Below are 26,367 nucleotides of genomic sequence, written 5' to 3' on the forward strand. Positions count from 1 at the left end.
ATGACAACTTCTTTTATTGTGAAGAGTTAAAGACTCAACATAATCTTTAAAAATTTGTCATAGACAGTATTTCAACAATGGAGTGTCACAGGAAGCACCCAATTGAACAGAAGTGAGGCAAGATCATTACAGAAGTTTTAACATCACTATAACATTGTGAAATCCCAATGACTTCACAGTAAGCATCACTTTGAGTGAGTGAGTAGTGTTTTATGCCACAGAAATGGACTTCATATCAACATGTAGAATCAACTCCTGGGGCTAGATTTTCGAAGCTCTCTTAGCACTAAGACAGTCGGAAGGTAACGTTAATATATGACTATCTTCGTGACAGTGAACAACTTATCTACAGTGGTTATATATAATTAGGACATCACAGACATATCACTGGGATATCATGTTTATAGATCTCAATAACACATATCAGTTATAAATAACTAGGACTTGACAGATATATTCCCAACATTGATTAATATAATGCTAGTAATGCAACAAAACCTCTACTCACTCACAGTAACACGACAAGGACGTCACAGTAACGTTACACATGCAACTTTGTTAGCACAACACACAGGAGACTCTGTGCATCATGAAGCAGTGGTTTTCAAAGAGGAAAGTTGATCGAGTTTGATCACTTCACTAAATAGACACTGATATACAATACCAAGAACGTCAGTAACAAAATGTCTTCACATAGACAACGAGACTAGGTCCCAGCAACTGATCCAGGGGCTCACCAAAGACAACAAGTGCAGTGGTGCAGGTGGGTTGGGTGGGTGACTGGCCTTGTTGGTGGGTTGGGTGAGTGATTGGAGTAGTATATACAATGACAGTTCTAAAACACTTTCAAGAAAAGTCTCTACAAAGCCTTATTTAGTAAATAAGGCTTTGGTTGGGCCCTTAGCTCTTGCTACTATTACCCCTACTACAAAAAAGTTGGCGTGCCTATGTCACGTTTACTGTGTGTTGGTAGGAGGTAACACTGTGCCGTACGGTACGATCAATACACGTTTATATCGATGAAACAGTTTAACGTGAACCGCCTACGATCTCTTTGGTGTTCATAATAAAGGCTTGTTGGGCTTTTTGTATCCCCTGTTCTATGTACTTTTTTTTCTCGTCCTCGCTGATAGCAGACTTACGAGACTTGGATCGAATATCTTGTTTCATTCCGTTATATTTTTTGAGTTCAGAGAGGATTGAACGAAACTCCTCTTCTGAGATCTTACTATCAGAGAGTGCCGTGGAAATACGCTCACTCACTGTGTTGAGCTTTGCTTCAGCCAGAACCCTGATCTCGTCGTGTTTCAATGCCTTACGATGCAGTCTGCGTGATACTAACTTAAGCGCCAACCCTGCCAACCCTGCCACCCCTGCCACCCCTGCCGTTATTTCAATACCTAGCACTATAGGTGCAGCCACGATGGTAGCCAACAATCCAACACCTGCCGCCCCTAGTCCCATGCTGGTTGCCATAAGGGTAGTGTCAGCCCCGTCCACGATATTGAAAGCTCTATTGTACTTTATACATAGTGCTTTCCGTGTGTCACGGTCTTGTTCTAGTTGGCGTTTCACATCACATAACTGCCTCAAGCGGAACCCATCTACGGTTTCCAGCGTCTTCGCTACTTCCTCTACGACTGGGTACAGACCCATACTATAATATATATTTTGAAAGATATTTTAATTGGGTTTCAGTTAATACTCTATAAATTAATTTTAAGTCTACAAGTTCTATACTAGTAGTCAGGGTAATAGGTGAGAGTTTAATAGAATTTCCTGTTGTAATAAAAACCCCACTGAGGTTTATTAAGCGGTTTATAGGACCAGTGGTATCCCGTTGTATAACAATACGACAATATTGACCATGGTGTTCGTCAAACCAGTGTATTGACACCCCGGGTAAAATTTGGTGTACTCTTGAGGTGTTTTCATTGTCTGAATGCAAGAAGACTTCTATGATGAGTGTGAAAGGGGAGAATATATCAAGACTTATGTTAAAAGAATAATTGATAAATGCTAATTTATTTTTTTCTCCAGGCTTTAACCTATTTTTTGCGGTCTCAGTAGTTGCTATGAATATCCTCTCCGGAATGAAATCCCCGGTCCAGATACCGTTGTTCCTAATCTTAGTGACAAACCCCGTATCTGTATCTACTGTGATATAAGTTAAGTTGTTAAGTGTTAAGTGTTAAGTTGATCAGCCATTTGGGCTCTTTTAAATCTGATAACGGCACCAGTCTGTACACATTGTCTTTGAAGTGCAGGATATATAATTCATCTTCCTCACCAGGCTGATCGAATCCCTCCGTATCTCCTAGGTCGTTAAGCGTAGTGTTGGGACGATGACTGGCCATTATTATACTATTACGATATAATTTCCAACTGGTTTTTTGATAATAATTCAGGGGTGAACTTCATACCCATGAAGTGTATGTTGGCAGGCAGGAAGATATTGGTTAGTGATATCTTGTTTTCCACGATCACGTTGACCCCCTGCAGACTGGTGTTGGAGTTGGAACCCACCCGCACGTAAACATTGCAAACTTGATACTGATGTTGTTTACCCCACCCGAGTTTGATCCCCTTCACGATCTCGACATCATTCCCCGATGGTTCCCCTAGGTAGACTTTAATGATCAGTGTTGAGTTTGCTGGTAGACTCTCTAGTATAGTGACCACGCCTTCGAATTCAGACACCAACTGCAATTTCACGTTTTGTATGGTCGGTTTACTCGATAGCATGTGGGCTGCTATAGTGTTGACTGGGCTGACGACTACGCTACGTCTCTGAGTTGGGACGTAAGCCACAAGCAGGGTTCCATTGTTCACGACTTTGTTTAGGTGGTTGTCTTTGTTATCAGTAAACACGTAAGGGGAGACGAGTCTAATATTGAGAAACCAGTCGTCGTTATCGGGTAACAACACCCACTTGTCATCTTCGGTGAAGACGAGCATATATGGCTTGTTTCGGGCGACGGTAGTGCTCTCAACATCGTCTAAGTCGAACAGTTTACCCCCGAACGATGGGTATATTATCCAGTTATCACCGGTGTTGACAAGGGCGTACTTAGTGTTGACTGTTGCTCTTGTGGTATCTACTATATCACTTAGGGTTCCACCGGAGACTTCAACGCGTTTGTAAATGTTGTTTTTCAGTTGTAAGACGTACGATTTACCATCTACTCCGGGAGCGTCGAAACCGCGCGTGTCTCCGAGGTCGGAGATCCCAATATTGACGCATTTTTTCACTCCGGGCCCTTGTGCGCTGGTCATTTTACATGAAGCGTTAAGCTGAGGTATCCTATATTTACAGGGTTATGATTTATATCTAACACCGATATTATCAGCTCAGGTATGTTACCCTGGGTTAATCTCTTATACTGCCGTGGTGAAAACGACTCGGTTCTACCGTCGTTGTATTTCTCAGTTTTCACCGGCACTGCTCTCAGTATAGTGGAAGGGTGACCTCCTTGAATGTTGTACGTTGTGCTCACCTGACCGAGATGAATGTACAGCTCTCGGTACGGTACTAGGTCGGGTAACTTCGTGCCTGTGACGGTTGTTGTTGGTTTTATCTCGTCAGGAGACATACCGAGTATCCTCGCTAATGGTCGGCCGAGCCTCAAGGAGGTTCTTCCGTTGTTGATTAACACCACTGTGCCGTTTGAGTCGTTCATCTTGAGTTCGGCTCCCAGGGGTTTGAAGACCTCGTCGTTTAGAGAGCACACACTGTAGTAGCCGTTAGTTATCTGACTGCGAGTTCCACTGACGAACAGCTTATTGTTGCTGGCGTTGATGTTAGTCCATTGTGGTAGGTAGGTGATATCGCAGAGTGCGACTTCGAGTTGACCTGACGTGTTATCGATCGCGTACGTCAGCTGAACGGCCTCACCGCTCGTTATTCCTGGAAGTGTTATGTACATATTATAATATATGAATTATATATTATAATATGGATTTAGCACACTTGAAAATTGTGGTGAATGCAGATGGTACGGGGTTTAAAACAACCTTTATTAATATCTTTGAAAACTATATCGTGACCGTTAATAACGCGCAGGCGGTGGTAAACTGGAATCAAAACCCAATGCAGTTTTGGCAGAACCAACTCAACTTTGCTGTGTGGTGTGCGACGACAGGGTCGGGTGTGACGCCAGACTACGGTATAGACGAACTGAGTAAGGCGGTCATTTTGTTTCATATTTATTATCAAACGAGACGAATATTGAAGGAAATAAGTGCTCCTCTTCCCCAAGATAAAGCGTGGAGTATGACGAATAACCCCTATGATAAACGCGCTTATGAACGTGTTTGTGGGGAGTTTGAGATTCCAACGAATAAAGACTTTCGCCTTCCTGGTGTTAACCATGGTCTCGGTATAGTTTACGTGTACTTCTACAGGTCAGGAACATATAGGGCCGGTTCTAAAGATGGTTCATACAACCCAAGCAAACATACATTTACAGGCCCCACAACGAATGAAAAGGTCCATGTCAGCTACATAAAGCAAACCAATCCTGATGCAGCCACAGCCTGGACTAAAATGATCTCAAAAACATCGAAAGAATTCACTCGTGCTGGTACAATACGCTTGAACGACTCGATTCGAACGTACGTGTGGGCGCTGTTGGGTGCGCAGTCGATGACGCGTTCCAACATCCTCGGTAAGGGAACTGCTTACGACGCTCAGACACAGTTCGTTTCCAACGTTGAGGATGCTATCAATGCGCCAGTTGATATCCCGCGGGCCATCGACCGTTACCAAAACGTGTTAGAATACGCCAGATCGAAAGTCAATTACGTGTTTGGCGTGGGGCTGTACATGGCTCCGAGTGATATGCAACTGATAGTAAAAAAAGTGGTGGGTTATAACAACAAAATAGTCATAGCCACGGCGGACCAATAGTTGGGTATCAACCCCGATATTAACGCCCCCTATATCCCACACATCCCACCACGTGAAACGGGTATAGTGGCGCCACCCCCGGAGCCTAAAGTTCAACCAACACCACAGGAGGTGGCCCCCCATATTCAGGCCTCCTATCAGCAGCATATTGATAGTAAAACGGCCCTGGTGGTTGGTGGGGTAACTTTGGGACTTATTTGGTTAAAGATTTCTTAGCCGCTACGTACACCAGACCCGCCACGGCGACGATGGCTGCCCACATGTTTTGACTGAGCCACATGGCAGTTTTAGCCAGAGCACCCAACAACCACGAGACGATGCTACCCAGGATGCCGGGAAGGGCTTCGGCGGCTTTACCAGCTAGTTTAGCTAGGCCTTCCCCGAGTTTTTTTATCCAGTCTTTAACCCCACCGCCACTTGGAGTTCCCCTGCCGCCAGGTGTGGGGGGGGTGGGGGTTCCCCCCACCAGTGACACCACCAAGGTTGATATGATGAAACCCAATGCAGTCAGAATGCTGGCGATGGTGATCCCTTGCTCCCGGAACAATATCCGAATCCTGTTGGCTAAAGTTGTATCCTCGTTCAGTATTCTATCGATTGTTTCCCGAATGCGACTGATCTGGGATCGAAGCTGTTCACGATTCGAGGAAGCGGCTTCCAATCGTGTACGTCTCTCGTCTTCTAAATCACGTAGTCGTTCATTGATACGACGCTTCATATCATCGTTTTCAGTTTCGTTGAGTTTGGTTTTTTCCTTAGCGATGTGCTCGTCGATTTCGTTCAGTTTCCCCATGTTGTTCACGAGTTCTCCACGCACGCGTTTCACGGCTTCGTCTAAGCCGTGCAGTTCCCTTACCGGAAAGTCAAACCCCGGTAACGGTTTGTCCCAGTAGGTGCTCAACAGTTTTTCTATGCTGTCCGAGGCTTCTGTAGCACGCTGTGGTGTCATTTCATCTCTAGTGGTGAGGTGGGATCTGGTAGCTTGCAGATCTTCAACAACGGCCTTAGGTATTGCACCAACGTAATCATGCATGTTTAGATGTTCACGGATAAATTCGACACCATGGCGTCTGGCTAGAGTTGACAAGGCCAGTGGTTTTTTATTGCGCTTGTTAACGAGGTCAACCTCTGGTTTAGACTTAAGGCGTAGAACACCCTTTGTATCAATAAAAAAATTATCAAGGTATCGGCCCTGTAGATCAACGTAGTATTTATCACTTCTTAAACTTTCGTAATAATCATCTACCGTTGTTGCCAAAAGTTCTTGGTTCAATGGTGAACTAGTAAATGAGGTCTCCTGCTCATCAGATGCCTGGGCACTAGCGCCCGACATCTCCGTCATATCTATGTCTTCATCCATTAGTATTAAAATATATTTTATTTATATATAACAATGTACGGTAGAAAATTAGAACCTTTCAGAAGATTGAGAGAGCCATTAGGCGCCAGAGCCGTGCGCCAGTCGGTGACCATCACCAACAATCCCAGCAAGATAGACCAGAATCAAACTCTGCTGGTTAGATTTCCAAACCTTGGTGAGAATGACCTCATTGTACCAGGCACTGTTCGACTGGCGTTCAATATCACGTTGGCCTCCGACAACGACAAACACGAGCTAGTGCGTAACGTGGGTCGAGCTATCATCAAGAAAACGACCGTCAAGATCAGCGGTAACGAGGTGCTGAGTATCAACGACAGCGACGTGTTTCACTGCTACGGGGATCTCTGGAAAAGCGAGGGAGAACGAGTCAATGATGTGTACCAGGGTATCAGCAAATCAACCCGGTCGCGCATAGGGTATGCCTTCACGCCAGACCAGCTAGACAAGCTATCGGACGGTGAAAAGGCCATCGCTCGAGCATACGGGAATCGATTCTGTGTGCCGCTCGACTTCGAGTTGCTCACGGGACACGCGCCGTTTTACCAGGCCGCGCTGGGTGATAGGCTCGAATACGAGCTCACGTTTAACGACTATAGCAAAGTAGTGCGTACGCCGAACGGTGATGAGGCCAGTTATGCCATAGACAACATCTCTCTGGCGTTCGACATGGTCACTAGCCCAGAGCTGGCCAGGCAGGTTCGAAGCCAGTACTCTGGGAAGATGGCTATCCTGTACGATCGCGTACTGAGGCATAGATCAGTCGTGCGAGATAAGAGCGACACTGTGTGGAATATCAACCTGAACGTGCCGGCGCGATCGATGAAAGGTATCCTGGTCGTCCCCGTGGAGGATTACGAGCCATTCCGGAGGGACAGCGAGAAGTTTTTCAACCCCGAGATTGAAAAGGTGAAGTGACCATCGAGCGCGTGCCCAACCAGCTGTTCAGTCATGGTATGAGACCACACCAGCAGTGGGATGAGATAAAAAAGCTACCAGTGGGGACCCCACATTATATAACAAAGGACCTGGACCTCGGCTCCGTGCAGATCGGTGAATACCTGACCACCAAGTACGCCCTATGGTTGGACATGCGATCCACGGATGATGATAAACTGCACGGTAGCGGGCGTCGTATAGATAACGGCAGCGAAGGGATAACCATCCAGATTACTAAGAAGGCTCAACCCGCTGGTAAGTTGAAATTATATCTGTACGTTATTATGGACGCGCAACTTAATATAGACAATGGGAGATTCGTGCAAGCCATCTACTGATGGGGGGTACCCCCCCACACCCCCCAACAATAAACAGTCCCCACTGCCCCACACCCCCCGGGGGTACCCACAACTACCCACTGACCCACACTGCGCCATAGTGTGCGGGCAGACTGGCTGTGGGAAGACCGTTTTCGTGTTGGATATGTTGGAGGGTTACTACAAGGATGTGTTCGATAACATCGTTATCATGTGCCCTATTCTGAGCATGAATAAAACGTACGCGCGACCTTGGGTGATGACGGACCCGGACGTACACAAAATCGACCCTGGAACACGCCTGCAGGACTGGTTGAAAGCTCTTCACGAGAAATTTAAAGGGGAACCGACGCTGTTTATACTGGACGACTGCAGCGCTAATCGCGAGATAACAAAAAAGAGAGACATGCTATCGTACCTGGCCTTCTCCGGCCGGCATGCAAATCACAGCGTCTGGGTGCTAACGCAGAAGTTCAACTCGGTATTGAAAGACCTCAGGGAGCAGACGCGATGGGTAGCCTTATTTCACTGCAAGGACAGGGATTCGTTCGAGGAGTGTTTGAGAGAGAACGATGTGATGAGCAAATTAGAACGGGAACGGGTGAAGAAACAGCTCGCTGAAACTAAACACGCTAAACTCGTGCTCAAGACCGACCAACCAGTAGCATATATAGTATGCTAAGCAAAGCTAAGCAAAGCTAAGCAAAGCTAAGCATATAGCTATGATATTTGAAGTGTTTGTCGTGTGCAATTTAACTTTCATTTCTCTGTGTTTTGTCTGCATCGGGTATTATATAGTTAAAACTAAATCTTACTTGTTATATTATAAGATGGAGTGTGAGGAATTGCTCGAACAGTTGGTACCTGGGGGTGTGGGGGGTACCCTCACTGGGGGTGTGGGGGATTCCCCCAAGCGAGAGAAACTGGTGGCGTTGGCTGTTGGCGGCAAAGCCAAACATTACTTTGGAGACTACACTCCGGATAAAATTCACAAAATGTCAGCCGAAGAAATCGATAAGCTGTACGCTAGATACGAGTCCCGGCTCGGAGCAGAAATGACAAAGACAATAGGATCGGCTATGACCCAGATATACACCGGTATTGTATCACACTTCCTTCCCATTCCACCAGAGCGCCGACTTTACCTGTGGGAAGACCTCGAGAAAGACCCTTTTATCGAACACGCCGTGAGTTCTATCAGCTGCGGGCTGTACCACAAATATGGTATGTTGTTGGCTCCAGTGACGGCGGCGATTATCACGGCAAAACATTGTCAATTTGAGAGAAAGAATAATAATAATAGTATAGATGGATGCTGCACAGGAAACCCCAGTGGAGGTACCCCCAACAGTGATGGAGGAGACCCCACCCCCAACAGTGAGTCCAGAGGTGACGGTGGAAACCCCTTCAGTGGGGGTACCCCCCACAGTAACCAGGCAGAAGAATCCTAAGAGAGTAGCTGCCGGTAAAAAACGGTGGTGTAACCAACATAAAGTGACCACCCCCCGACTGTTGTTGGCTGTAGGCGTAACTGCTGCCGTGGTTATAACATGGTTATACGTGGGGGTACCCTCCCACAGTGAGGGAAACTCTGGGGGTGTGGGGGGTACCCCCACGCCGCCGGCAGGCCCCACTGTCGACCCGCATATCATGTTATAATTTGAATATTTTATATCATATACATAATGTCTGAGGGGAAAACGTTCGTCAACGACGCATACCACGCCACAGTGGTAGCCAGTCTAGCCGTAGGGTACGCTCGGTTGACTAAAATGGTGCTTAAACAACCAACTATCAAGCTAGATTTCAACCTGCAGGATATGGGTATGCTCATAATGAACCTTGGTATGGCGATGGCCACAAAAGACATCCTAGTAAAACAAGGAATAATACCTGATAATATAATGAAATAAATATAGGGATGGCCACGTTAGCTATGATGGTCGGTGGGGCGTTAGTGAATGCCCTGGCATTTTCCGGGAGTAATTTCCTCTTCTCGAAACTACGAGATGATCACGCGGCTGAAATACAGGAAGAAAGGAAGCGGCACGATCTCGCTACTGAGAACTTACAAAAGGCACAGGCCGAGTACGCTAAAAAACGCCTCCAGAGGATCGATTTTAGTAACGAACAACTCCAGCATGAAAACCATGCCGTTCAAACATTCAACGATGTCGATGAAGCAATGAAAGAATACTACCTATTAACTGGTAAACGATTGGAACCGCTAAATAAACCCACACTCGCTCAGTACTACACACCATCCAAGGGACAAATGAATCGTGAACTGGGCTTCATAGTGTTGGGTATAGCAGCTACTGCGTTGGTTGCTAAGCAATTAAATTAAAATACCTATATAAGTAAACATGAGACCCGCTCCATACCGATGCGAATACATACTTATGGGGAAGACCGAGGCCTGTGGTAGGAAATGCAGGAATCAGGGGTTCTGTTGTTTCCATATGGGAAGTCCTAACTACACGTGTTCTGTGTGTGGTATCGGGGTTAAAGGGCACTACTGTCTATGTAAAGCTCACGGAGCGAACGTAGTCAGACATCAACTCATCTACGAGAATAAAAAGGACTACATAAAAGAACGTAGGCGACTGCTCAAGATAGACTCCAAATAAATACCACATATTTTTATCAAGGGTTACCTCCCTTTACTGTGGTCCAATTAGACATTGGTTATGTTAGGTGTAAACACTATGACTACTGTGCGCGAGCTCAAGCGGGTCGCAAAACAGAGAGGTGTCATCGGGTATTCTCGAATGCGGAAGTCAGCATTGTTGAGATTACTAGGTTTGAAGCCCCTCCTACGGTAACACAATTAAAAGCTCAAGCAAAACAGCTTGGATACACGGGTTATTCAAACCTGGGGAGAGCCGGGTTAACCGCATTGTTATCACATGCCCCCGTAGCACGTCCCACTGTAAAACAACTGAAAGCCGAGGCACACGATTTGGGTTTAGCTGGGTATTCTCGTATGAGAAAACCACAGCTTGTAGAATTATTACGACAGAATAGAGCTATTGACCTACAGTTCGTGCACACTGAGCGCGCTGTAGGCAACTATTTGAGAGGTTGGCGCATGCACGTTGATAGAAACAGACATTACAGATATCAAGCCTCTGATAGCTGATAAGGTCAACCAGGAACTAAATAACCTAGGAAGTATCAAGTTTCAGATCACAGTGAAAATGTCGCTCGATAAGCAGGTTGGGGGTCCCACAGGGACCACTGAGTATGTTCAGCCTTACTTCCGAGGTCAACAAGAGGTCGTCACACATACAGAGACCATTGACGCATCAATCGATACCAGTTTTCAGCAGATACGAGAATACCTAGAACGCTACACACACTTGGGGTCCGGGTGGGCTGTAGATAAAATCGATAATGTCTATCTAGACATAGCTAACTACGTGCCGTTCAGAGGCGGGTCATACCTAGCCTTGCCTCCCTACTATAAGAACAAGCATGCCATAGTAAACGTTAAGAATAGAGGAAACGATTGCCTGAGGTTAGCTATCAGGTCAGCCTTATTTCCAGCTGGCACTAATCCGAACAGGCCTCTATTTATCCTCAGGATGATGGGCTCAACTGGGATGGTATAGATGAACCCACCCCCATATCCCAGATCACTAAAGTAGAAAAACAGAATAATATGGCTATAAATGTCTTTGGGCACGAAGGTAACAAAACAATAGTACACAGGGTCAGCCCGGTGAAGGATCGCCAAGTTATCAATATATTCATGATCCAACGAGGTGAAAAGTATCACTACACGTGGATAAAACATCTCAGCCGGTTGTTGCACGATCAGTCGAAACACGATGGGGAAAAACACTTTTGTGTACGATGCCTACACGGTTTCAGTCGAGCTGATTTATTAGAATCCCACCAGGAGGATTGTCAAGGTGTGGGGCAGACGGTTATACGAGTCGACATGCCTAAGGAAGATAACAAAATCCTAAAATTCAGTAACCACAAGAACCAAATGTCTGTGCCTTATATCATATACGCCGACTTCGAAGCCTTGGTTGTGGGTGGGGATTCCCCCAGTGGTAGCTTTACCCACAAAACACGAGCATAAAGCCTGTTCGTTTGGATACATTGTCGTCCGTTGTGACGGGGAAACAAAAGCTCCGGTAGTATATAGGGGCCCTGACGCGGCTGAAAGGTTTCTAAAGTGTTTGCAGGAGGAAGAAAAAATTATTAGGAATGCATTGTATAGAATCGCTCCCATGCGTCTGACCCAAGACGACAAGCTAGCTCACGCTAGTAGCACTAACTGTCACGTGTGTGACTCACCACTTAACGGTGATTCGGTGAGAGATCACTGCCACATAACTGGTAAGTATAGAGGCGCCGCTCACAGCGCGTGCAACCTCAAGCTTAAAATCAACCCTAAGACAATAAACATCCCCGTTGTCTTTCACAACTTGAGAGGGTACGACTCACACTTGATCATGCAGGCCATCGCGAAAATCGATGGTAATATAACGTGCATCCCCAACAACATGGAGAGATACATCTCCTTCAGCTTAAACGGACTTAGGTTCATTGACTCGTTTCAGTTCCTCCTGTCGTCACTCGACAGTCTGGTCAAGGCCAACAATACCTTCCCTATCACCGATCGATACACAGACGCCGAGACTAGACCCCTGCTTATGAGGAAGGGTGTGTACCCCTATGAGTACATGGATAGTTGGGCCAAGTTCACCGAGACCAGACTACCCCCTATTGACTGCTTTTATAGCAAGCTGAATGAGGCGTCCGTCTCACGAGATGATTACTCGCACGCGACTAACGTATGGAATAAACTGGGTTGTAAGAACCTTGGTGATTATCACGACCTGTACTTGAGGACAGATGTACTGCTGTTAGCCGACGTGTTTGAAACGTTTAGGCGGACGTGTTTCAAGCAGTATAAACTCGACCCCGCATGGTATTACAGCAGCCCAGGTCTGTCGTGGGACGCCTTGCTTAAAAAGACCGGAGTTAATTTGGAATTGCTCACAGATTACGACATACACCTATTCATTGAGAAAGGCTTGCGAGGTGGGATTTCCATGGCATCCAAACGATACGCGAAAGCAAATAATCAATACGTGAAAGGTTACGATCCTAACAAGCCAACCAATCACATTCTCTACCTCGACGCAAACAACCTGTACGGCTGGGCCATGAGCCAGTATCTACCTACAGGGGGATTCGAATGGGTACCCAACGTTGATGTTATGGGGGTTGCACCAGATTCGAACAAAGGGTATATCCTCGAGGTTGACTTAGAGTATACCAAGGAATTACACACATCGCACAACAGCTACCCCCTGGCCCCCGAACGTATGAGAGTTAACCCAGACTGGATGTCTGAGTACCAACATAACTTGTTAGGTGGGCGTGTGACAGACGTTGAAAAACTCGTGCCTAACTTAATGAATAAGACCAAGTACATCGTTCACTATCGCAACCTACAGCTGTACCTGTCGTTGGGTATGAGGCTGACCAAAATACACAGGGTGCTCATGTTCGACCAGAGCCCATGGATGGAGCCCTACATCAGAATGAACACAGACCTACGAAAAAAAGCCACCAGTGATTTTGAGAAAAATCTCTACAAGCTCATGAACAACTCGGTGTTTGGTAAGACTATGGAGAACCTGAGGAAACGCGTGACCGTGAAGCTGGTTCGGTCGAGTGAGGAAGACAAGCTCAGGAGATTGATAGCCAGTCCGGCATTCAACCGTAGTAAGATATTCACAGACAACCTGGTTGCCTTACACATGAAGAAAAGCCACATAAAATTCAACCGGCCTGTTTACGTGGGGATGAGCATCCTCGATTTATCCAAACACCTGATGTACGATTTTTACTACAACGAGCTCAAGAAACAGTACGGCGACAGGTGCGAAGTGCTGTACACTGACACGGATTCCCTGCTGATGGAGATTCGAACCGAGGACGTGTACGACTACATGAAAAAACACCTCGATTTATACGACACCAGCGACTACCCTAAGACCCATGCCATACACTGTACGGTAAATAAAAAGGTCCTAGGTAAGATGAAGGACGAGTGTGCTGGCACGCCCATAGCCGAGTACATAGGTTTGAGACCTAAGATGTACTCCATACTGAAAGCCGACAATAGTGAGATCCGGAAGGCTAAGGGGGTTAAGAAGTATGTGGTGAAACAACACATCAAACACGCCAGATTCAAGGAAGCCCTGTTCAAGACCCGTACCTTTAGGCATAAAATGAACACACTTAGAAGTGATGGACATAAGATATACGGACTGACTATAAACAAGACGTCCCTGTCACCTATGGACACTAAACGTTGGATAGCTATTGATGGGATAAACACATACGCGTATGGACATGAAAAAATTTGAGGCTATTTACTACAGCCCGCGTGGGTACTGGAAAGGAGCTAGCGCAGTAGATAAGCTAGCTAAAATAGCGCGAGTACCCCCGGAGGAAGCCAAAGTGTGGCTTGAAAAACAAGCCCTGTGGCAGATCTATTTGCCGGCACCACGCTACGTGCCTAGAAGGAGGTTCGGTATTAACATACCTAATAGCGTTCACCAGGCAGACCTACTGTTCCTACCCCACGACAAGAGGTACAAGTATGCCTTAACCGTAGTGGACGTAGCCAGTCGTTACAAGGAAGCCGAACCCTTGACCACGAAAGATTCGGCCCAGGTAGCCAGAGGATTCGAACGCATATACAAACGCAGCCCGCTGACGTGGCCAACAGAGCTGCAAGTTGACCCCGGACGGGAGTTCATGGGTGCCGTGTCACAACTGCTAGCCAAACACGATACAAAGGTCAGGCGTGGCACGGCCGGAGCCCATCGCAGCCAAGCCATAGTTGAGAGATTTAATAGGACTTTGGCTGAGCGCTTGTTCGGCCATCAGTATGCTAGGGAGATGGTCACCCCTGGAAAACGATCGACTGAATGGGTCACGAGGTTACCCAAGGTGGTGTCGGCAATCAACCATGAAGTCACCCGTCTCACCGGTAAGAAACCGGCAGACTCTATCAAACTAAAATCAATAGTTGCAGAGTCGGCCGCTCCATTGCGTGGGAAGGAGAAACAGATACCAGATAGGGCCCTAGTGAGGTATCTATACCAGCCGGGGGAACACGAGGGTGATAGCCGTAAGCGGGCCACCGATCCTATATGGTCAGTCAAAACTTACAACATAGATAAAGTGGATATGAAAGCCGACGAACCTAACTTGTACTACTTGAGGGATGGGCCGGGTAGGGGGTTTGTAAGAGAAGAATTATTGATCGTACCGTACGGCACAGTGTTACCTCCAACACACGTTATGTAGTAGGGGTAATAGTAGCAAGAACTAAGGGCCCAACCAAAGCCTTATTTAGTAAATAAGGCTTTGTAGAGACTTTTCTTGAAAGTGTTTTAGAACTGTCATTCCCTATACTACTATTGGCCTTGTTGGTGGGTTGGGTGGGCGATTGGCCATGTTGGTATGTTAGATTTTAACTGGTCCATGGCCATGTTGGTGGGTTGGGTGTGTGACTGGCCTTGTTGGTAGGTTGGGTGAGTGATTGGCCATGTTGGTGATTTGGGTGGGTGATAGGCCCTGTTGGTGGGTTAGATTTTAACTGGTCCGTGATTGGGTGGGTGAGTGGCCATGGGGTTTAGCACATTTAGAATTCACACCATATTGTGTGCTGCATTTTACCATGGCCTGTAACAACCCCCAAAGAAAACCACATCCCTAAAGAAATGACCAATCCTTGGAAAGTGCTTACAATAACACATTTTTAATTTGAAAAATAGTAAGTGAGTATGGTCTTATGCTGCTATTAGCAACATTCCAGCAAATACCACAACTGGTGACACCAGAACAGACTTGACATATTGTACCCATGTGGGGAATCAAACTCAGGTCTTCAGTGTGATAAGCGAATACTGTAACCAAAAGGCTACCTCATGGCACCTTGAAAAGGTGTCATGCTCCATCAAATATCGACATTAATGATGAATCACTCCTTAATTTGTTCAGGAAACATCATACTTATCCTTAAACAAGTACATATTACATGGCTCACATATCCATCACGTAAGTAATTAAAAAAATGAACACGTGTAGATTGTGATTTAAAGAATGCAGACGCTCCCTCACACCTACCTCTCTGTTGGTGTTCTGTAGAGCTGGTGAGGCACCAAACGCTAGTAACACTTTCGCCACTTCAAATCTGGTGTCAAACAGGGAAATAATTGTAAGATTCTGTAGTTCAGATAAACATAGCTGTTGCAGCTTTATCTAAAATCTAAAACGATATAAGGAAACAAACCATTAGATTTTTGATACATTCAGAAAGCATTGGAATTACTTCTTGTGTGAAGATAGTGGCTGAACAGTTTTCAGCAACCTATGATTGTCAAAGCAGTTAAAATGAGAAATAGGTGCTCAGACTCCTTCATTAGGCTAAAGCATGTGACTGTATCCAAATCACACAGTGATGCTCAAAACGTTAATCACTGGATTGCCTGACCCTGACTTGATATTTACAGACCACCATAATATGTTTGGAATATTGCTGAACAACATAAAGACAACAAAACTTCAAAAATGGCAGTATAATTGGAAAATGACAGACACAATTATATCCTACATATGAATATGCAACAGATGGTTTGAGAAAAATTCATTCATTCCGTTAACCATAATCTGTAGATTGACAAGCACTTTAGTGGTGTTGCCTTCAGTGCAGACTGACTGTCTGGCAGCTGTGCAGCTGTGATTGGGTGATCTTATGTTGTTTAAATGTACATCCATCCAATATCTAAAACTATATTTTCTCAACATTTAGTGATATCTTTTTGATGACTTACACCTAATGTAACCACAGGTATTTTCAAACCACTGACATTTTCTGCAGGACTGGGGTTGTTCAGTCTAGCTTCCTGTACTCGGGGCAGTAGCTGACTGATGTGTTTTTATCTGATATTGTTATTGCTTCGTTAAGGCCTGACTATGAACACATATATCTGTAATAGCTGTTGATGGCTACTTGATAATATAACATTAGGCCAGACCAATTTTATTTCTTGTTTTACAGATTTTTGTCCTCAGAAAACCTAAAGGCAGGAACGTAAAAAAATAAATATAAAGTCACTAAAGAAATATTCCATCTAAACTAAAGGTAATTTATGGAGTGTATATAGGGGAAAAAACAATCAAATATGTTTACATTTTTGGCCAATAAAAACATTAGGATTTGACTTTTCATTTTTTTTTATTCTTGCAAAATATGATTGGAGGATCTGCAAAATATGACATAAAATTGGCCTGGCCTTAACACAGAAATCACTGGGAACACTTTTTGTTTTGTGTAGCCTCAATACCCCTGGAAATGGGAAGTGCCAGTTAGAATTGTTGCAGGGCAGGTATGATGCAAATACATAATCACCTGAGGAACCTAACTGCCTCATGCAGAGGAGCTGTACACTTTATGACATCGATGCCGTTGGGGCTTATACCATATTCCAGCAGAATCTCCACGATTTCCTTGGTTCCCCGTGTCGCTGCCTCAATGATGGCCATGGTGTTGAGTCGGAGACGTGGATCGTGGTCCAGGAGGAGTGAGACAGCATCTGTGACAGACATGTTGATAATTAACATTAGATCTGGATTAACTGACATTACCAGATTTTGTTAAATTTGGTCCTAAATTGTTAACATCCTTTCACTGTGGTGTGCCAGGATTTTGTAATCAGATCATATCCTCCTTCATGTATAGCATGTGTATAGTCCAGCATCCTGTATACAGACCAACTCTCACAGTAAATGCTTGTGTGTAAAAAAACCTAGATGCCATGTCAGAATCTCTACTGAATGGTAACGAAACACAAGTTCATTTTTTTTGTCAAGATGTTAAATAAAAGACATAAACATGAATGCTTACTTTTATGAGATGTTATTTCTTAAAACTTGTGCTTCTTTTGTTGTTCAGTATATTTCGGTTCATTAATTACCAAACAATGAAAAATTATACTTCCATAACCTGAAATAGACACTCAATCTGAATAATGATTGCTACGTTCACAATCTCTGACCCACGAAGTAATGAATCCATGTTATGGGAGACACATTTGCTGCCATGATTAAAGCATAATGCCTTGCTAAGAAGTGACATTTTCTGTGAAACACATACTATGTTGAAATATTCAGTGAAAATGAAATCAATATAGACTTTTCCTGTTACCATGACAACACATGAAAGTATTGAAACAGAACAGGATGCTGTGTTGTGTGTCCTTCCTCCTTAAATGTTTATTATTATCTGTGTGAATTTCAGCCTAAACATCTCTACAGGGAATGAAATCATGGCTTTCACTTCTACATCTAGAAACAAACCTTTCTTATTGAACATGGCAGCAGCGTCTAATGGCCCAACGCCTTTCTTGTTTCTCTTGTCACTGTCTGCCCCGCCCTAAGAATACAAGAAGACAATATAATGTATATGGGAAAGTTGCCTTGATCGCATCATTAAAGTTCTGCAGACAACAGAGTTCTGGTCATACAACCTCAATCTGTAATCAAGTGACTGATATTATGAACACATCTTAAGCCACTTGTATGATCACACACAATGACCCAGGTCACCTTTCCCCCTGAAGTTTCTCTTTCAGACAGCAAATAGTGTTTGAACCTTCATTGGTCTTAAATATGAAAAAAACCCTTCTGCCTTTAATCCATAAGAGTGTTGAAAACATAATAAATACTGTAAACAGCGAAATGTTTGCGACCATTTAATTTTCGTGACGCCCCTGTCAGACTTCATGACGCGAGAATAAAAACACACGATAATATAGATATATCATACACTCTATTCAGGTAAGTCAACAACACAAAAACAATACTGGTGTCATTGCTCAATCATGTGTCTGGGCTAATCTGGATTAACACGGCTCAGTCACGTCCTGTTTTCATTGCTCTAACACCTCATTAAAAAGGATTAATTCTGAAATCACTTACATTAATTTGTTCTTAGATCACTTTACAAATCTGTTTATTTTATAACAGCTCGATGGTCACGCACCTATGTGTCATGTAAAAATATTCAGAGACGCCCCAGTAACAAGATCACCTTGTGATAATAAGAAGGCACGAAAAGGTTTAGTGACCATCAATCGTGAAAATTTAAAGCCGCGGAAATAAGACAGTTTACAGTAACTTAATTGTGAAATGATCACATTATCTTATACAAGTAAAGTGTGTAGAAAACACTGAGTCAGTATTTTAGAAAAAGATGTACAACAAACACAGTGGTGTAGGCACATGTATTGCTTAATTGGCCATTTTGAATAATCAAAAGAAGAAACAAGTCAAGAGTTCATTCATTGTGTTTAGAAATTAGACCATTCTAATTAAGGAAAATGCCCCTTGATGTCTGAGGGGGAATTTCCTTCACTTCAATGAGACAATCAGTCTCCCCCATGATGGCTGACTTGGTGTGTAACAGTCACAATGGATTGACATGATAACATGTCAGCATGCAACCGAGGCAGACAGGCTCCAGGTATCTCTCTCTATAAAATGTTGCACACTTCACTGGAAATGGTGTGATTGGTCAATGATTGCTTTGACCAGTCACACAAATGTCCACATGTAGCAGGGAATTAAATGTATTTAAGTATTGTGCTTTAGTTATCACTGACGTTTCACGCCCTAATAAACCCCCACTTCGTCTTGAACTTCCACAGGTTGGACAAATGAACACAGTATAGATATCCCTAATAGGCCATTCTATCATGATGTAATGTATAATCAAGGGTGGGATATCAAGTTCTTCATAGTATTACGAGGATATAAGCTGAGGAGAAACAAATAAGGGTCATGTTAAGTACATGTGTGCCTATCTATCTTTTATAGTTTTCTTCACAAGCCTTATAATATATATTGCACTGAATGAAGATCAGAGAATATATACAGGAACACAGAGATGAAGTGATGGATTTTTTCTTTTTTTTCAAAAAAGAGGAACATTTGGCAGCCTAAAGTACATCATACTTTGTTTTGAAATATAGGCCGTCATAACTACCAACACTCACTGTAAATGTTTGTCTACTATCAGCTCCACCTGGTGACCTATCTGCAGGTGCAATAGTATATTATTATTTTATCGGATGTGTTTGACACGGGTCTCTCTAATTCCACAGTCAGATATTCCCCACTTCATCATTTGGCACTTCATTTGGCTCTTCATCATTACTCACTTCATCATTTGGCACTTCATCGCCTGAACTCATGCATCTGACATTAGGCAAACATTCCATCAGTTCTTCCTATTACTACACTTCCCTGAGCTGGGACTACACATATGGGTTATCTGTTTTCCCCTTCAAGTAAAAGGATTTTGGTCTGTTGTTCACCACTGCACTCATCAATATTTCATCTATATGAAACCAATTTATAAACAATGTCCATCAACAATCAATTTCAATTGGACAATCCACTGAGTATCATCATGAGTATCGATATATGTAAATGGTCTGTGAGGAAATGTAGGAGGTCAGTCAGTGAGTCTGACAAGCCTATCACACTGGTTATGCATTTAAGGAAACTGTGGACAATGGCTGACCTTCATGACGTATGAATTTAAATTCAGAGATATACAGGGTTAATGTCTCCCTCAAATACAGATACAACAAAATTATGTACACAATATAATACCATATGCTGTACATGCAACAAACCATGTAAAATAACAGAGTAACAATACTCTATATTTTGTGCGTCAAAATTGCACAAAACATCACTATCACCTTACAATGAGAAATACTAAGGCATAGTAACACAACGTAATAAAAATACTGAGCCCAACAATACTTTTCCTGGATCACATTTTGCAGTAAATGTATATATCTGATAAGTGCACCGAGTGTGGTTCAGAGCACTTATCTCAGCCAGTTATCAACAACAAACTGACCCCACGTCCTAAGTGAGAGGTCACCTGGGTTGTTCCTACCTAAACTGAGCATACCTGAGTATATCTGAGGAACAAATCAGGTATACTCAGTTTAGGTAGGAACAAATCAGGTATACTCAGTTTAGTTTGAAAGAAATCAGGTATACGCAGTTTAGGTAGAAACAAATCAGGTATACTCAGTTTAGGTAGGAACAACTCAGGTATACTCAGTTTAGGTAGGAACAAATCAGGTATACTTAGTTTAGGTAGAAACAAATCAGGTATACTCAGTTTAGGTAGAAACAAATCAGGTATACTCAGTTTAGGTAGAAACAAATGAGGTATACTCAGTTTAGGTAGAAACAAATCAGGTATACTCAGTTTAGGTAGGAACAAATCAGGTATACTCAGTTTAGGTAGAAACAAATCAGGTATACTCAGTTTAGGTAGAAACAAATCAGGTATACTCAGTTTAGGTAGGAACAACTCAGGTATACTCAGTTTAGGTAGGAACAAATCAGGTATACTTAGTTTAGGTAGAAACAAATCAGGTATACTCAGTTTAGGTAGAAACAAATCAGGTATACTCAGTTTAGGTAGAAACAACTCAGGTATACTCAGTTTAGGTAGAAACAAATCAGGTATACTCAGTTTAGGTAGGAACAAATCAGGTATACTCAGTTTAGGTAGAAACAAATCAGGTATACTCAGTTTAGGTAGAAACAAATCAGGTATACTCAGTTTAGGTAGAAACAACTCAGGTATACTCAGTTTAGTTTGAAAGAAATCAGGTATACTCAGTTTAGGTAGGAACAAATCAGGTATACTCAGTTTAGTTTGAAAGAAATCAGGTATACTCAGTTTAGGTAGGAACAAATCAGGTATACTCAGTTTAGGTAGAAACAAATGAGGCATACTCAGTTTAGGTAGGAACAAATCAGGTATACTTAGTTTAGGTAGAAACAAATCAGGTATACTCAGTTTAGTTTGAAAGAAATCAGGTATACTCAGTTTAGGTAGGAACAACTCAGGTATACTCAGTTTAGGTAGAAACAAATCAGGTATACTCAGTTTAGGTAGAAACAAATCAGGTATACTCAGTTTAGGTAGGAACAACTCAGGTATACTTAGTTTAGGTAGAAACAAATGAGGTATACTCAGTTTAGGTAGGAACAAATCAGGTATACTCAGTTTAGGTAGAAACAAATCAGGTATACTCAGTTTAGGTAGAAACAAATCAGGTATACTCAGTTTAGGTAGGAACAACTCAGGTATACTCAGTTTAGGTAGAAACAAATCAGGTATACTCAGTTTAGGTAGAAACAAATCAGGTATACTCAGTTTAGGTAGGAACAACTCAGGTATACTTAGTTTAGGTAGAAACAAATCAGGTATACTCAGTTTAGGTAGAAACAAATCAGGTATACTCAGTTTAGGTAGAAACAAATCAGGTATACTCAGTTTAGGTAGGAACAAATCAGGTATACTTAGTTTAGGTAGAAACAAATCAGGTATACTCAGTTTAGTTTGAAAGAAATCAGGTATACTCAGTTTAGTTTGAAAGAAATCAGGTATACTCAGTTTAGTTTGAAAGAAATCAGGTATACTCAGTTTAGGTAGAAACAAATCAGGTATACTCAGTTTAGGTAGAAACAAATCAGGTATACTCAGTTTAGGTAGGAACAACTCAGGTATATTTAGTTTAGGTAGAAACAAATCAGGTATACTCAGTTTAGGTAGAAACAAATCAGGTATACTCAGTTTAGGTAGGAACAACTCAGGTATACTTAGTTTAGGTAGAAACAAATCAGGTATACTCAGTTTAGGTAGAAACAAATCAGGTATACTCAGTTTAGGTAGAAACAAATCAGGTATACTCAGTTTAGGTAGGAACAAATCAGGTATACTTAGTTTAGGTAGAAACAAATCAGGTATACTCAGTTTAGTTTGAAAGAAATCAGGTATACTCAGTTTAGTTTGAAAGAAATCAGGTATACTCAGTTTAGTTTGAAAGAAATCAGGTATACTCAGTTTAGGTAGAAACAAATCAGGTATACTCAGTTTAGGTAGGAACAACTCAGGTATACTTAGTTTAGGTAGAAACAAATCAGGTATACTCAGTTTAGGTAGAAACAAATCAGGTATACTCAGTTTAGGTAGGAACAAATCAGGTATACTCAGTTTAGGTAGGAACAAATGAGGTATACTTAGTTTAGGTAGAAACAAATCAGGTATACTCAGTTTAGTTTGAAAGAAATCAGGTATACTCAGTTTAGGTAGAAACAAATCAGGTATACTCAGTTTAGGTAGGAACAAATGAAGTATACTCAGTTTAGGTAGGAACAAATCAGGTATACTTAGTTTAGGTAGAAACAAATCAGGTATACTCAGTTTAGTTTGAAAGAAATCAGGTATACTCAGTTTAGGTAGAAACAAATCAGGTATACTCAGTTTAGGTAGGAACAACTCAGGTATACTCAGTTTAGGTAGAAACAAATCAGGTATACTCAGTTTAGGTAGAAACAAATGAGGTATACTCAGTTTAGGTAGGAACAAATCAGGTATACTCAGTTTAGGTAGGAACAAATCAGGTATACTCAGTTTAGGTAGAAACAAATCAGGTATACTCAGTTTAGGTAGAAACAAATCAGGTATACTCAGTTTAGGTAGGAACAAATGAGGTATACTCAGTTTAGGTAGAAACAAATCAGGTATACTCAGTTTAGGTAGAAACAACTCAGGTATACTCAGTTTAGGTAGAAACAAATCAGGTATACTCAGTTTAGGTAGAAACAAATCAGGTATACTCAGTTTAGGTAGAAACAAATCAGGTATACTCAGTTTAGGTAGGAACAAATCAGGTATACTTAGTTTAGGTAGAAACAAATCAGGTATACTCAGTTTAGTTTGAAAGAAATCAGGTATACTTAGTTTAGGTAGAAACAACTCAGGTATACTCAGTTTAGGTAGGAACAACTCAGGTATACTCAGTTTAGGTAGAAACAAATCAGGTATACTCAGTTTAGGTAGAAACAAATGAGGTATACTCAGTTTAGGTAGGAACAAATGAGGTATACTCAGTTTAGGTAGAAACAAATCAGGTATACTCAGTTTAGGTAGGAACAAATCAGGTATACTCAGTTTAGGTAGAAACAAATCAGGTATACTCAGTTTAGGTAGAAACAAATGAGGTATACTCAGTTTAGGTAGAAACAAATGAGGTATACTCAGTTTAGGTAGGAACAAATCAGGTATACTCAGTTTAGGTAGAAACAAATCAGGTATACTTAGTTTAGGTAGAAACAAATCAGGTATACTCAGTTTAGGTAGAAACAAATGAGGTATACTCAGTTTAGGTAGAAACAAATCAGGTATACTCAGTTTAGGTAGGAACAAATCAGGTATACTCAGTTTAGGTAGGAACAAATCAGGTATACTCAGTTTAGGTAGAAACAAATCAGGTATACTCAGTTTAGGTAGGAACAAATCAGGTATACTCAGTTTAGGTAGAAACAAATCAGGTATACTCAGTTTAGGTAGAAACAAATCAGGTATACTCAGTTTAGGTAGAAACAAATCAGGTATACTCAGTTTAGGTAGAAACAACTCAGGTATACTCAGTTTAGGTAGAAACAAATCAGGTATACTCAGTTTAGGTAGAAACAACTCAGGTATACTCAGTTTAGGTAGAAACAAATCAGGTATACTCAGTTTAGGTAGGAGCAACTCAGGTATACTCAGTTTAGGTAGGAACAAATCAGGTATACTCAGTTTAGGTAGGAACAAATCAGGTATACTCAGTTTAGGTAGGAGCAACTCAGGTATACTCAGTTTAGGTAGGAACAAATCAGGTATACTCAGTTTAGGTAGAAACAACTCAGGTATACTCAGTTTAGGTAGAAACAAATCAGGTATACTCAGTTTAGGTAGGAGCAACTCAGGTATACTCAGTTTAGGTAGGAACAAATCAGGTATACTCAGTTTAGGTAGGAACAATGTGTTTAGGCAGGGGTATCAGAGGTATACTCAGCTTAGGTACGAGCAACTCAGGGACTCAATTCAGGTGGGACTACCTTGGCCTGTGTCTATATATATATCTGCGGTTACATACATTATCTAATGACAACAACGTTGGTTACACTACAACTCTACGTAAGCGTTGGAAAGGAAAGTCAGGATAAGGGAATATCAGTAGTTTCACATTGTTCTCTTTATATGTACACATATATTGTGACTTTCATATGCTTTAATAAAGATAATGCTTCAGTCAACTTACATGTCTGCATGATTAGATTACCTGAGATGTATATCTGAATTGTTTAGGCCAGTCCTTCAGTAAACAATTTCCATATAAGAATAAGGACTATTTTTATGGATATACAACTTCTTCATTCCGCACATGCAACATTTTGACACAGATTCTAATGTTGTTGTCAATGAAATTAGAATCCATGTCGAAATGCCACTTATACAGAAAAAAGAAGTTCTATATCCAAAAAGAAAGAGTCCTCATTCTTCATCTACCCAACTTCTAGAATGCCAATCAAAGAAATTTCTATTCATGTTTTTGTACTCAAACTTAAAACCAACAGGGGTTCTAAGATACGGCAGAGTAATTCTGTGCAATACACAAGAACATGGACAATATACTTCATAGTTACAACACATATATACACACATGGTGACTGGAACATCCTCAGTTATACCAGTCTCGCATTTATTCATGTTAATTTAGTAAACTTGTATAATTGTAAACAGGTATTGATTGAGCAGTCTGACTTGACAGCTACCTTAAGCAGTGTCAATCTGGTAAAGCCGAAAGTGGGGCTGTGGTAAATTGACCCTAATTTTTCTCAAACAAAACAGGGATACATTATACTGAATACTTGTGTATGATACTGATACACCTGTGCAATGCTGGGTACTTACATTAAGGAAGCAGAGCAAAACATGGCGGACCAATACACTGCATTACTTTATTGCAGTCTAAGTAAACTTAGTCTCAGCGTATTTCATTACACTCCACCACTGAGTCAAAACCTAGTAGAAGGTCACCAGATGACCATCCAATCAATAGCAAGACGGTTAAAATAGATTTAACCAATCAGACAATGGCTACTATTTAGGGATCGGAGGGACTTTAAAAATATTCAGGTCACTGACACAGATCTCTCCACAAACAAAAATCTGCATACAACACAATTATTTGACCTGCAGTATATACGCTTTGGGGTTTCAGTTGACATGGTTACTATTAGCTAATATTTCTGCAAGATGATGTCCTTGAATATTGCCAAAAACACCATTTTCAGCGACTGTTTACTCACTGTTGTCATGGTTATATGTAAGCCGTGTGCATCACCCGGAAGCGAGCGTCACCCGGAAGCGACGTCCCATAAGATTTTGTTAGACTCAGTAGTGGAGAGTAACGAAAAGTGCTGAGACTAAGTTTACTTAGACTGTACTTTATTGGCAACTGATTTGTTGTAAATAGCTTCTGTAAATATGAACATCTGAGATAAGCATTTATGTAAGCCACTGAGCTTGTTTGCCAATCCCTTTTGTTTAAAACAAGGAGGCAGAGGGTACTAATACACCTATAGAATGTTGTGTACTTACGTTGAGGAGGCGAAGGATGATTGGTACGTTGTTTTCAGCATCACTCTGGCAGGCTATATGGAGGGGGGTGTTGCCGTCATTGTTCTGACAGTTTACCTTGGTTGGGAAAAGATATCAAATTAATCAAGATGCATCCTCCTAACCACCAGAGTTCCACTTCACACATGACCTATGCAGGATCATAGCCTTGTGTTAAGGTAACACTGTGGAGTCACGTTTGTCTACATGGTAAGTGCAATAGAGGAGGACA

The 26,367-nt window shown here is 42.2% G+C and overlaps 1 protein-coding gene across 1 annotated transcript in view; it reads right to left on the minus strand.

Annotated features, from left to right (window-relative positions):
- Positions 1-26,367, minus strand: part of LOC137296768 (uncharacterized) — a 46,370-nt gene that overhangs the window by 10,431 nt on the left and 9,572 nt on the right. The window contains exons 5-8 of the mRNA XM_067828614.1: positions 26,118-26,213; positions 17,945-18,020; positions 16,998-17,181; positions 15,713-15,779 (exon numbers count right to left, since the gene is read on the minus strand). Coding sequence (XP_067684715.1) covers positions 15,713-15,779; positions 16,998-17,181; positions 17,945-18,020; positions 26,118-26,213 — 423 coding nt within the window. The remainder of the gene's footprint in view (positions 1-15,712; positions 15,780-16,997; positions 17,182-17,944; positions 18,021-26,117; positions 26,214-26,367) is intronic.

Source organism: Haliotis asinina, chromosome 9 (genome assembly GCF_037392515.1).
Source record: "Haliotis asinina isolate JCU_RB_2024 chromosome 9, JCU_Hal_asi_v2, whole genome shotgun sequence".
NCBI classification, from domain to species: domain Eukaryota; kingdom Metazoa; phylum Mollusca; class Gastropoda; order Lepetellida; family Haliotidae; genus Haliotis; species Haliotis asinina.